The sequence below is a fragment of the Artibeus jamaicensis genome, unplaced genomic scaffold (assembly GCF_021234435.1).
Source record: "Artibeus jamaicensis isolate MK-2021 breed Jamaican fruit bat unplaced genomic scaffold, CSHL_Jam_final scaffold_754, whole genome shotgun sequence".
NCBI lineage: Eukaryota > Metazoa > Chordata > Mammalia > Chiroptera > Phyllostomidae > Artibeus > Artibeus jamaicensis.
In genome coordinates, this window is record NW_026522054.1 from 5,233,711 (window position 1) to 5,246,685 (window position 12,975).

The following is a 12,975-nucleotide window of genomic DNA, read 5'->3' on the forward strand; positions in this document are numbered from 1 at the left end:
ATGAAGTATTTTCTTTAGCAGTTTCTAGCCTGTCACTACTAATACAGTAAATCTGGCACTTTTAATAAAATAGTGTTTTGAAAATTCAAAGTAAATTTTCGGTCATAGCTTCCTATACTAGTTGTCATTTCAGTTTCAGTATTAAGCCTTGGCTTAGATTCTTAGTGAGAAAGTGGTTTTTTTTTCACTCCCTAGCTCTTCCATGTTAAATGCCTAGATGGCTCTGGTCTTGAGAATCCCCTTTCTGTGTCCATAAGCCTGTGGGTCCATGTCGTGAACTCAGTTCCACTGCACATTGACCGGAAGGGTTCAAGAGCACTTGGTTGAAGGATAGATGTAGACGTGGGCAAGATCTGTAGGTGCAGGTCAGACTGGTTATGGAAAAACTCTATAGGTTGAGTGATTTCTTCTCTTTCTGAAAATATCAAAATGTCATTGAAAAAAGTGCCGGGCTCTGGGTTTGTCTTTGAAGTCCCTGACGACGTGGCCCGGAGGATTCCTTGAGACTCTGGAACCACTGTGGTTCGTGGACACAGTTAGAGGCTAGAGAACAGCGTAGGGACGGGCCTTTCGACTCCCTCTTCCGGAGAAGGGAGTCGGACTAACTCCACCGTTAGAGCCGTGGAGCTATGATAATAATACACCTAAGGTTACGTAGCAGCAGTAAATTTCAGCTCCAAGAGTTTATTTTAGTACCATTGTTAGTCTTGCATAAGTTGATTTATACTACATTTCCAGTAATAATAAAATGTTGTAGTTAAAGGGGGTAACTAGAGAATATTCATTTTATACTATATGAGGAAACTTAATAAATGAGAATACAAGAATGTGAGTTGTGAATATTGCTTTGAATGACAGGTTGTTGAGACTAACTGGAATTGTCTCTCATGAGAATCAGATTTGACCAGACTGTATTATTTTGTTACCTTATTTTTCCTTTTCAGGAACTCCCACCTTCTTCCGGAAGCAAGCGTTGGGTTTCACAGTGGGCTAGTTTGGCTGCTAACCACACGAGGCACGATCAGGAAGAAAGGAGACTGGAACTGTCTGTACCTGTTCCTTTAGAGAATGGTATTTTCTTGTGTGTGTGTGTGTGTGTGTGTGTCTGTGTGAATGGTACATCCGTTTTTTAAAAACAAGCTGAACCTGTATAGTGAGAAGTAAATTAAACCTAAAAAGCATTTTCAGATATGATCGTGTTTACACTACATGTATAATTTTAATTTCACTAATGTGGAAATCATTCAGATGAACTCAGTGGCTTCCACTTACTTGAAAAAGAGAAAGTGATTGTGTATTTCTTTATGAGGCCTTAATGCACCAGGCAGCTGTAATTTAAAATCCTTCCGTTTATAAAATTAACACAAGTCCTATCACCTCCTTTCATACTTATAATAATTTAAAAAAATCTTTTAACTAGCTTTCAATTTTATCTTTAGAAAAACTTATTAAGTCCTGTGTTTTCCATTTTACTTAGGAAACCCAACATATTCTTTCAGTTTGATAATAATGCTTATTAAAAACAAGAGTTTTGCTATGTAAATTGAAAGTATTGCAAATAAAGTGTTTATTAGGCATTCTCTGTACAGCTCAACAATACACTATTAGAGTCTGTGGTCGTGAGCAAAATTTAAAGGAAAACTTTAAGCCCCCAGAGCAAGAATGAACACGGTGAACTTCTTCCGTAAAACACATTAAAAGGAAAAGAGGCAGCAGAAGTAGCTCTCAGACCAGATGACCCAAATTTCATCTCAGGCAGTTTGGCTTCCTGGCTCCCCTCTCAGTAATCTGCCCATTTGTGCACTTGGCATTGTACCTGCCTTTTAAACTACTCTGTCACAATGCTGGCTTATTTAGTCCAAGTTTTATTTTATACCTAAGCCATCTCTTAACTTACACTTCAAAACCTAGTGTAGAATGGTATTCTTTGTATATTTACTTTTGGCCCTCATTTCTTCTTTGTGGTTCTATTTCACAGATGCAGATATCAATGACTCTGGCATTTCCATGCGAAGTACCGGCTCGGCTACTTCCTTGGCCGGTCACGGAGAGAGGAGGAGACGGACCCTCCCCCAGCTGCCGAATGAAGAGAAGTCCCTGGAGAACTCCAGAGCCAAGGTTATGAGCCAGAGGTCAGAGATAGGAGAAAAGCAAGACACGGAGCTTCAGGAGAAGGAAGCCCCGGCCCAGGTGTACCAGAAGGATAAGCAGGATGCTGAGAGAGCCCTGAAACCGAGCAGGGCGGTGAACGGGGAGCCTCTGAACAGCGGCGGGGACAGTAAAGTCCTGCTGCCCTTGGTCAGCTCCTCCCCCGCGAAGGAGAAAGGGGAGGCGGATAAGGAGGTGTCTTTGGTAAAGCAAACATTAGCCAAACTTCAGCAACAAGAGCCAAAGGAGCAGGTCCAGTGGACCCCTAAATTGTCTTCCAAAAATGCCTCAGGTCCGGTGGACAGAAGTAGGGAGGAATCTTTTAAACAGGAGTCACTCTCTCAAGAAAAAATTCCAGGACATTCCGCAAGCAAAGGAGAAAGGGTGGTACAAAGCGAGGGCAAGCGAAGAAAAGCTGAGGACATTCTGAAAAGCCACACTTCGAAGGGAGGAGACAAGAAGGAATCCTCCAAGTCCTTAGTGCGACAGGGAAGCTTCACTATAGAAAAGCCCAGCCCCAACATCCCCATAGAACTTATTCCGCATATCAATAAGCAGACTTCGTCCACACCCCCATCTCTGGCCCTGGCATCCAGCAGAATACGCGAAAGGAGTGACTCCATGGAAACGGATTCCAGTATGGACACAACCCTTATTCTAAAAGACACGGAGGCAGTGATGGCTTTTCTAGAAGCTAAACTGCGTGAAGATAATAAAGCCGATGAAGGCCCAGATACTCCCAGTTATAACAGAGACAACTCCATCTCACCGGAATCGGATGTGGACACAGCTAGTACAATCAGCCTGGTGACCGGGGAGACCGAAAGGAAGTCGACCCAGAAGCGCAAGAGTTTCACCAGTCTCTATAAAGACAGGTGTTCTTCGGGTTCTCCTTCCAAAGATGCTGCAAAATCATCTTCTGGTGCCAGGGAGAAAATCGAAAAGAAAACGAAAAGCCGTTCCACAGATATAGGTTCAAGAGCGGATGGGCGTAAGTTCGTGCAGTCCAGTGGAAGAATAAGACAGCCTTCGGTGGACTTAACCGATGACGACCAGACCTCCAGCGTACCTCATTCTGCCATCTCTGACATTCTGTCGTCCGATCAGGAAACCTACTCTTGCAAACCGCACGGAAGGACTCCGCTTACCTCAGCCGATGAGCACGCGCATTCCAAACTGGACGGAAGCAGGGCGAGCAAGTCCAAGACTTCTCCTGCCGCGCCTGGTTCATCCAGTAAATCCACCACTCTTCCGAGGCCACGACCCACCAGGACTTCCCTCTTGCGCCGAGCTCGACTTGGTGAAGCTTCAGACAGTGAACTTGCCGATGCTGACAAAGCATCCGTTGCTTCTGAAGTGTCCACAACAAGTTCAACATCAAAGCCTCCCACAGGAAGGCGGAACATCTCTAGGATTGATTTACTGGCTCAGCCTCGGAGGACCCGGCTGGGCTCGTTGTCAGCTCGAAGTGACTCAGAAGCCACCATCTCTAGAAGTAGTGCCTCTTCACGGACCGCAGAAGCCATCATTCGAAGTGGAGCCAGATTGGTACCTTCAGATAAGTTTTCTCCTAGAATCAGAGCCAACAGTATCTCTCGACTCTCAGACTCCAAGGTCAAAAGCATGTCCTCAGCGCATGGCTCCCCTTCAGGTAAATGGAATCCAGACTTTTTACAATATTAGCATGTTTATTTTATGTTTTAGGATTCTTTTTTTTTTTTTTAATTAAGTCTCATTTCTCAAACTATTCAACAGAAAAGTTACTCTAGAGAGTTTTTTCCTATAAAAAATATTTTCTTTAGTTTAATAAATAGAAACTTCAGATGTTATATATACTTCCAGCTAATAGTGATTTCAAAATTAGAGGTCTACTGAACTGCTATAGAAGATTTGTCTACTTGTGAGCTATCTGGATTTGTATGTCAAAAATCAGATTAGGAATTACTCTCTGGTTTAGATAATAGGAATCAACATTGTGCTCCTAAAAGCATATGTCTAACTTTCAAATATCCTCACCTAATTAAAAGTCCTTATGGATCTGAAGAAAAGCAGTGTACCTTTTATTACTCTTTTTGGAGCTAAATGAAATTATTATTATTTAACCTTTTTGACCTATTTATTTTTGACGCGTCTTATACACTTTACCTCGGTATGTAGTCTTACCTTATACACCTTTAAAAGTTAGATCTGTTGACGGGCGGGGCAAGCGAAACTAACCCGTGATTTATTTCAGTGGAAGAAGATGGGTTCGTGAGGCAGTCGCTTAGCCCATGTATCAAACTGGGCTGTAGAAATCTAACAGGTTAGGAGCGTCAGCTCACAGAGCACTGTTACATCATTTAAGTACAGTCGTTAGCTGTCATTACCTGTAATCTTTACAGAAACGACTTCCCCACCAGATTTTAACTGCCTCTGGCATATTTGTCTGTTTACATACTTCGTATTGAGAGCTGAGGCCCATAAACACGTACCTGATCCCTTTGGTCCTAAGACAGACATTTGTGTGTATCCGGTAGACACGGCCTCATTACATCACAATCAGCCTCCTGCAGGGGTGTGGCCGAACAGGCCAGTGCGGGGAAACCAGCTATTGCAAACTTGGATGCTTGTCATCCTCAGTCAGCAGGCGTCTCAGTGGACCTTAAGTCCTGAGTCAGAATGCAGGGACAGTCGGTATGTGGCCTTGCCTCTTGATCTTCACCCCTGCCGCAGCGTAGTCCACCAGACCCAGGCCTCACAGTGCTGTGCCTGTGTTACTTCTTCCCTTTTCATTCTTCCTCTCCTCTCTCCGCTGCTGGCCCCTCCACTCTGTCCACATTCCATCTCTGTCCGCGTCGGTGGGTGTGGTGATGGCGGCTGTGCCGGTGGTGGGCATGTGTGGAGTCTGAAGATGTTTTACATACGCCCATGATTCCAAAAACAATAGGTGCATCTTCCCTATTACCCCCATCCTCTTGCTTCTGCGCCTCAAGCTTTGGTTGGCGGTTCCTAGTTTCGTTGCTAAGTATTTTCAAAGTAACTGCTGCTGTCTCTCGGTTTATGTTTACTCAGCGTTACTCCGTTGTTGTTCCTGTGGCCCTACCTCTTCACGTTTCCTTTGTTTTGTTCTGGTGTGTGCTCTGATAAAACTTCTCTGTCACACTGTGTTTTGTCACTCGTCTCTAAGATCATAAAAATGTTTAAGTGCTCCCCAGGCTCAACACGGGCGGTAACACATGCTGTCTGTTACCAGGTTGCTTGGAGCAACTCTTCCTTCTGTCCTGGTTGTCCAGCTCTTAACCCCTGAGTGACTTGGTGTCATTTCTCAGTATTTAACTTGAGGGCTTATTGGTAATGCAAACCAAGTGTGATGCAAATCTGAGAAATGGCTGTAAGATGTCACATTATGTACATGCCTTTAAGGATAAGTTTTAGTGTTGGCTTCTTCGACTGCAGAACTTGATAAACATGCAATTTCCCTGTCCAAAAAAGTGCCTTGAATTAATTTCTGAAAGTCTTTAGGGCAGATTGAGGTACATGATTTTGGCCTTCTTCATACACAATAGCAGTGTATTAAATAATTAAAATCATGGAATTTAACAGCTAGAAGGGTCATTTGGTTTAGCTAGCTAGTAGCTGAGCCCGAGGTGAAATCCCCTGCCCTCGTTATACAGCTGTGGGAGGGACGGGCTGAGAATCCAGGGCTTTTAGTTCCCAGCCTTTTGCTTCTTCCACCACATCTAGAGTAGCTCTGAAAAACAGTCCCTGTCTGCTTGCACACAGGGGACTGTGTGCCTGGGACTGCTACCAGGGGATTGCTAGACTGTCGGATTATCATCGGGAGTAGGCCAGTAGACAGTACATGGGTCTTGGGGTTATTCACTGTAACACTGGTCATTCTGATGTCTGACAAAGTTCATGTTCCTCCTGATGAGCCTAAAGCCACACTGTGACCTGGGATTGTATGTCCAGAATCTCTCAAGATGCCCATTTATGATATTTTATAGAAAGACCTTGGCCAGCAGGCATTGAAGGACAAATACCATATGATCTCACCTTTGACAGGAAGCTAAAGAATAAAACAAACAAGCAAACAGAACAAAAACAAAGACACTGAAATAGAGAACAAGTGGGCAGCGACCAGAGGGGAGAGGGAAGGGAACTTAAGGGGAAAAAGGGGGAGGGATTTTGAGGAACAAGTATGAGGGACGCAGAGATGAGGACTGGGGGGGGAATGGGGGGGAGACGGGGCGGGGGGGTGGGGTGGGATGGGAGAAATAGATAAAAAAAAATGTACTTGAAAAGTAACTAAATAAAATTTAATATTAAAAAAAAAAAAAGAAAGACCTTGGCCAGGATATTTCAGTCCGTGGTAATATATTAAAATATTATAGCTACATGGGGTAGGTAGTATTAAAAAAAACATACTTTTTTGCTATTGTTAATTGAGGCATCTTTGATACTATGATATTTCTATTCAAAATAATCATATCTTGAATAGAAAAAATAAAATGCTTAGCTTCTGAAATGTGATTTAAAAGAATATAAAAGCATATCGACCAGCACAGCTATGCACACTATAAACTGTACAGATCTTTGGATCTGGAACCTGAATCTGGAACCCGTGTGGTGTTGCCCATACTGGCACACGTAAAAAAATCACTCTGTAATAACTCAAATTTTATATTTTAAGTTATGCCTAAAAATGTTTTTGAAAGAAGTGTATATGATAAAGATGAGAATGGGAATATCTGATTTAGCAAAATTAAGAGTAAAGTTCCTTTACTACTTCTTTATTTCTGATGTAATTTACATTTGGTTTAACTAGGTTTTTCCCCAATAATTTTTTTAATGACCTTTAATATCAAGGTATATAGAAATATCCAGGTCTGTTTTAATAAGATGTATTTGAGACTAAGTACCCTGAATTATCAAAATAAAGTAGTTGGTTTTCATTATGTTTTAAGTGCACGTTCTAGCAAATAAGAACATCGTGTTAACATCCTTAGAAGTTTTTAGACTGCATTCCCTTTTTTAATCTAGTCCTCAGACTTCATAGAGGTTAGAAATTCAATGGTGGGCATGCGTGGCTTCGTTTATTTCTTCAGTAGGTCAAAGACCGTTATGAGAACATTGTTGGGTTCTTTTCCTCCAAGGATGTTACTGTTACGTGCTCATAAATATACATGTAGAACGTGTTTCTGGTTTAAAATCCCACAAAAATATTCTCATATAAAATATGAAGAACAGTGTTGGTTGTCTGAATGCTTCTGTTACATCTGTAACTGTGGATGTGTCTTAAAGCCAACAAAAAGAAAAGAGAATGCAGCATTCACAGATAAAGGATCCCGATAACCCCTTCCCCTTTGTTCATTCTCTAGACTTCATGATACGTTTCTATAGTGAATGTAGTTTATTACTTCCACAAGAGGGAGTGTTGCATAATTGTATAACCCAAATAAGTTTATAATTAATGTAACAGATCAAAATTTCAGATCAGCTCTGAAATTAATGAGGCCCATCTTAGAACATTCTCTCATTGTTTCTATGTGCTATTCGGCATCACAGCAACCAAGAAACCTCTCAGACATCGGCATTTCAAACACCTCACTGCGTATTTTCAGTTTAATGATTTATCTGAAATGCCTTAGTAGTGCCGGTATATCAAATAAGTCTAATGATATAAATTACATTTAATTCTCTGTGTAATTTTACCTAAGCAGAATAAAATTCAAGAAGAGGAAGTAACATTTTTCTTTAGCACAGGCAGAAATCAGAAAAGCTATCGTTCTATGAGAAATTGAGGATGTCTTTAAAAAAAATAGTGTGACTTAGGCCGAGTTATTACTTAGGCCAAGCGGTGTCCAGGGGCCCCTGAGCTTTGCTGCCGAGCTCACTGTGTATGACATGGTTTCCCGCGGCAAAGCTCACCCTCAGTAATTGGAAGAGTCTTCATACTTCCATCTCTCTGCTGCACCCTCCTTTATCTTTCCCTGGGCCCTACATTTTAAGAGAACAAACTTAACAATGTTGCCTTTCAGTTTTTTAAATATGTTTTATTCTTTTGGTTGCTCTTCCTTTTAAAGATATTTTTAGAAGCTATCACTATTCTTACCGGCTTCTTAGGTAGATCTAAAAAACTACCTGGGAAGTTTATAAATGTCTTTGGAAAAGACAGTTTTTCTCTTTTATTTTTTTTCCTGTAGAATTTCTCTACAACTTTCTGATCTTGGGACTCAGACTGTTAACATTCTCGTGCGGCTCTACTTGTGCATTGTCCCACGACGTGTAACATACATTAGCAGCCCTTGGCCGTCCGTTTCCCATCCTGCTTTTCCATCCACTGCCACTCGGGGCTGTGTCGGCTGTCGCGGCTGTTCGCTCCACGTCACCTCTGACTGCCCATCTTGGTCCCATCACACCTGCTCGTGGTTTCATTCATAGCTTCCTCAACTTACTACACCTCTTTGTTACTGTTCTTTCTCCAAACAGTTTTCAGTAATGGGCATGGTTACCATCGTTTCCGAATCAATAATTGGGACATTTAATCTAACAAAAGATCTTTGTCTTATTTAAGCATTTAGTGAATCATTCTAAGGTACCAAAATAAACATGAGATGAAATGCCTTTATTGAAAAGTACAAATGTGTTTTGCCATATTTTAATTGGTTTGCCATATTTCTAACTTCTTTCTAAAACCTCTTTGCTCTTGTTCCTAAATTTTTTCTAAAATTGTTTCCAAGTTCTCAGGGTCAGTTCAGTTAATGGGAGATTTTAAATATCTAGAAATGAGTAAATTATGCCCAGGGTTACAGTATTGTTTATGTTAATGGTACAGTGTGAAAATCAGAAATATTTAATCCCCCCTTCAAAATTAAAGTATGTAATTAATTACCCAGAGTTCCATATATGTGTTTGCAGACGCTTCTGTAGAAAATCATGAAGTTTCTGCAGATCTTTATGTTCTCACACTTGTGAATCTAGTTCCAAGTTTCGGGAGCTCCAGCTTGGACCTGAATCAGGACTATTGGGTAGACTGATTTGCGATGTATCCCAATTACAGATTTCTCCATTTTATCGGAGACCAGCTCAGATACCAATGTTATCTGAGCACCAGCACAGCCTTACGGTGCCCCGTGCAAAAATGTGGTTGTGGCAGGCGAGAAATGGGAATAAAAGACAGAAAATCATACTTGAACAACAATTTAAAGAAAAAGAAAAAGAAAAGAAAAATTACCAAGGTATATTCTTTAGTTACATCAGTATAAGGTAATTACCCAATCACTGGGAGGCTACCTTATATCTGAATGTAAAAAAGTGTTCGTTAAGATGTTAACAGTTGAGTTTAATCTAGTAAACTAAGGGTTTAACTAGAATATGCCCTTGAGGGGGAAAAAGAAAAAGACGTTCCAGAGGGAAAGTTGTTTTAAAAAAATGTGGTTGTGAAGGAAAAGACAGGAAGGGTGTAAAATTCCAGGGGAGTAACAGGAAGGCATTCCAGACCTCACCAGCTCATGGAGCCTGGGGTGAGTTGAGAGAGAGAGAAAGAGAAAAGTTCCTCATATTAACAGCAGTCGGAACTTCCAGCAGGTGCTAAGTTTTTATTATACTTTTAACCACCAAAAACATCTCATGCTTTTTATTAGGTGTTTCCTAAGTCAAGAAAAGCAAATGGTCACTATCCAGGAATTAACTCATTTATTCAAAAATATTAAGCATTTGCTAGCCGGACACTCTGCTAAGTGCTAGAACAATACATTAGTGGGTTAAACAGACAGGGTTCCTGTCCTCATGGAGTTCACCGTAGACTCGCCATTATCTCCTCGTTTTTAAGCTCTATTTATGCTTCACAATTATGGTTGATTCTTAAAATACCAGTAGTAGTGAAGTGTCTGCATTAACTTGTCTGCTGACTTCTCACATGTGATCTCCTGTGCCTGACTGTCAATGGTTGTGAGAACAGCTTGTACAGTTTTGCTCCTCGTGGTTTTATGCCATTGTCTGTTTTCACTGATTGCTCTGTGTCAAAGCAACAGAGTTGTGCTGAAGATGCTTTGTCGTGTTTTTACCGTGTAAAAAGATTTTTTCCAATCATAGCATAACAGGATGTCGAATGACAGAGGTAATGTTTTTTTTTTCTGCCATAATTTCCACAGCAGGAATTATGCACATTTGTCCGTGGGGAAAAGAGGGTTTTTACCATCTCCATGTTGCAAGTCCATGTGGCATGAAGAAATCTTTTCCCTTAATTTATTTTTGTTGTTGTTATTGTTGCCGTCATTTTTTAAAAATCCATATCTTCACTCAAATGAGAAATACTTGCAATTAAAATGCACCTGAGCTTGCTTCCTTGTTGACCATTAGTGACTTTTTCATCTAAATGTTGATTCACCATACTACAGAAAACACGGTCTTTCGATGATCTTTAATTATTCATCGTTGCCAATTCACCCAACTGTAATGTTTCTATCTTTAAGAAGTAGTAGACTTATGGTTTTTGTGAGGTATGTGTGTGTCAGTTACTGAAAATCGTGTTGTGTGTATGCTCATGGTGTTTTTGAAATCATGATTTTTTTTAACTTTATCTCCTTTAAAAGACAACATAATAATTCTTTTTTTAATAATTAAACTAATTTAGTAAATTCAAGATGGAGGCGCTTTCCTACTGATTATGCTTCCACCTCAGAAGATGAATTTGGATCAAACCGTAATTCCCCTAAACATACCCGTCTACGTACTTCTCCAGCCCTGAAAACAACTCGGTTGCAGAGCTCTGGGTCAGCAATGCCTACGAGTTCTTCGTTCAAGCACCGGATAAAAGAGCAAGAAGACTACATCCGAGACTGGACTGCCCACCGAGAAGAGATAGCCAGGTCAGTTTAGTGGGTTATCCAACATTTCAACTTGATAACAAAGTTTAGCTTGTGCTTGATTGGGATGAATAGTCCAAGAGATAAAATCCACAGGTAACTGTGAACTTAGTTTTGTCAGATGTAAATATCCCTTTCCGTCCATTATGTTTTCATATTTTCAATGCCAGCGCTACTAACATGATTGTGGAATTCACTTATTTTAATTGCGTTTTTATTTCTAGCAGAGATGCTAATGAGTTAATATAACTTTTGAAAGGTAGTCAGTATCAGCTGTACATAATTAAGAATTTTGCTGCTAACTTTTTGTTAGTTTCACCTATCAAAGAGGTAACAGTGTTCTAGTTAGAGGTATGCTGTTAATGTTCTCTTGTGGAGAATTAGAGTGGGCAGGGTTTTACTCCCACTTCCATGAGTTTATTGTTTAGTTCAGCCCGGTAGTAATTAAATCAAAATATGTTTATTTTCAATGTTCAGTAAATTTCTTTATTATAACCTTCAGGTAATATAATAAAAAGTAAAATCCATGCTGCAGACGTGATGTTTAATCGATAACTGATTGTGGTTGAACGTTGAGAGAGGCTGTAATCAAACTTGCTATCGTGGTTAAAATGTAACTTCTTTGAAGTTTGTGAGATATTAACTTTTATTGCAGTAAGCCATATGTTACCTAAACTTTCTCACTGTTTATATGCTAAAATTATCAAGTCTTACCTTTAGTACCATTACTAAAGAATTCTATATTAGTCTACAGGTGCTTAAAAAACCCAACAGACTGACAATATAATGTTCTTTATCTTTTTTTTTTTCTTTCTCTGTTCACTTCTGTGAACTGGGGGGGGGGGGTTGACTTATTATTTTAATGTAATATTTAGAGTTTTTGTCTTGAATGATGAATTACTTATAATTTCTCAATTGCTTGTAAATATCGGAGTACATGCCCTTCTCATCCCACGGTGCTGCTTAGCCATTTTTATCTTACCATATAAATCGCGTTCCCATGAGAATAATTGTTGAAGCCTGGTAAACCCATTCTGGTTGGAGAAAGAGCCAGGATTCCTCTGGACCCACAACATGCCGGTCCTGAGAGGCCCACCACACCTTTTTTATTCCCGTGGGCATAGCAGGCAACAGCAGGCCTTGCTCCTGTCTCCTCCTCTTATCCTTTCTGAGGGAGATGTCCCACCATTCAAGTTCAAGTTCTACCTGAGGGGCCAAGGGTACACGTCTTAGGAGGCTGCCTCTAAAACTCTTAACACCAAGCTAGAATGACCGAACACCTCCTTGCCCCTGAGCAGAAAAGAGGAAAAGTGAACAGGAAGTGTATATTTTCCCCTATGTATTATTAACACATAATAATTGTGTTATTGTGTGCATTTTACTGCTGTTGCCTGTGTTTATTTTATTTTCTGGGGCGGGGCTCTAAGGCCAAGCACGTTAACCTTGAATGATTGTATGCCTTCTCCCTGCAATTTGTCGGTAGCATGGTACTAATAAAACTTGCCTTTGTGATTTTCATTTTTCGAGGTGTATTTTTCTGCCATATATCTGAAAGCCAGAGAAGATTTTATTTTATTTTTATTTTTTTAAGAATAAAAAAAAAGCTGTGTAGGAAGGAGAGAAAGCATGGAAGGAAATAAAGTTAGGTTGGTACTTAGCGTTCCTCTAGGACACTGTCAGGTCTCCTGACCTGCGTGCGGAGGTTTATTTTGAAAACGCTCCGAGTCCCAGACTGAACGGAACGGGACAAGTAGTTTGATTTCTGTGAACCGGTTACCACTGTCTTTCGCAACCCCCATTCTGGGGGCAGTAGTCACTGGAAAGTAGTGGGTAAGGATATTTTATTTCAGAACCCTAATAGTGATTTTAATTTATTACAAGACGTGTTATGCTTTGGCAATATTCTTTTTGTTTAGGATTTAGGGCTATTTCACTAAACCAGTACTTTGTCTATTGCTACATAGTAATTATTTACCTG

The 12,975-nt window shown here is 40.4% G+C and overlaps 1 protein-coding gene across 10 annotated transcripts in view; it reads left to right on the top strand.

Moving 5' to 3' along the window:
* The window catches only part of CEP170 (centrosomal protein 170), a 104,151-nt gene that overhangs the window by 73,265 nt on the left and 17,911 nt on the right, over window positions 1–12,975 (top strand). For 8 of the 10 annotated variants that reach the window (XM_053659541.1, XM_037150938.2, XM_037150941.2 and 5 more), the window contains 3 exons: window positions 945–1,071; window positions 1,979–3,799; window positions 10,766–11,000. In XM_053659541.1, coding sequence (XP_053515516.1) covers window positions 945–1,071; window positions 1,979–3,799; window positions 10,766–11,000 — 2,183 coding nt within the window. The remainder of the gene's footprint in view (window positions 1–944; window positions 1,072–1,978; window positions 3,800–10,765; window positions 11,001–12,975) is intronic. The other 2 variants (XM_037150939.2, XM_037150944.2) reach the window with 1 other exon arrangement.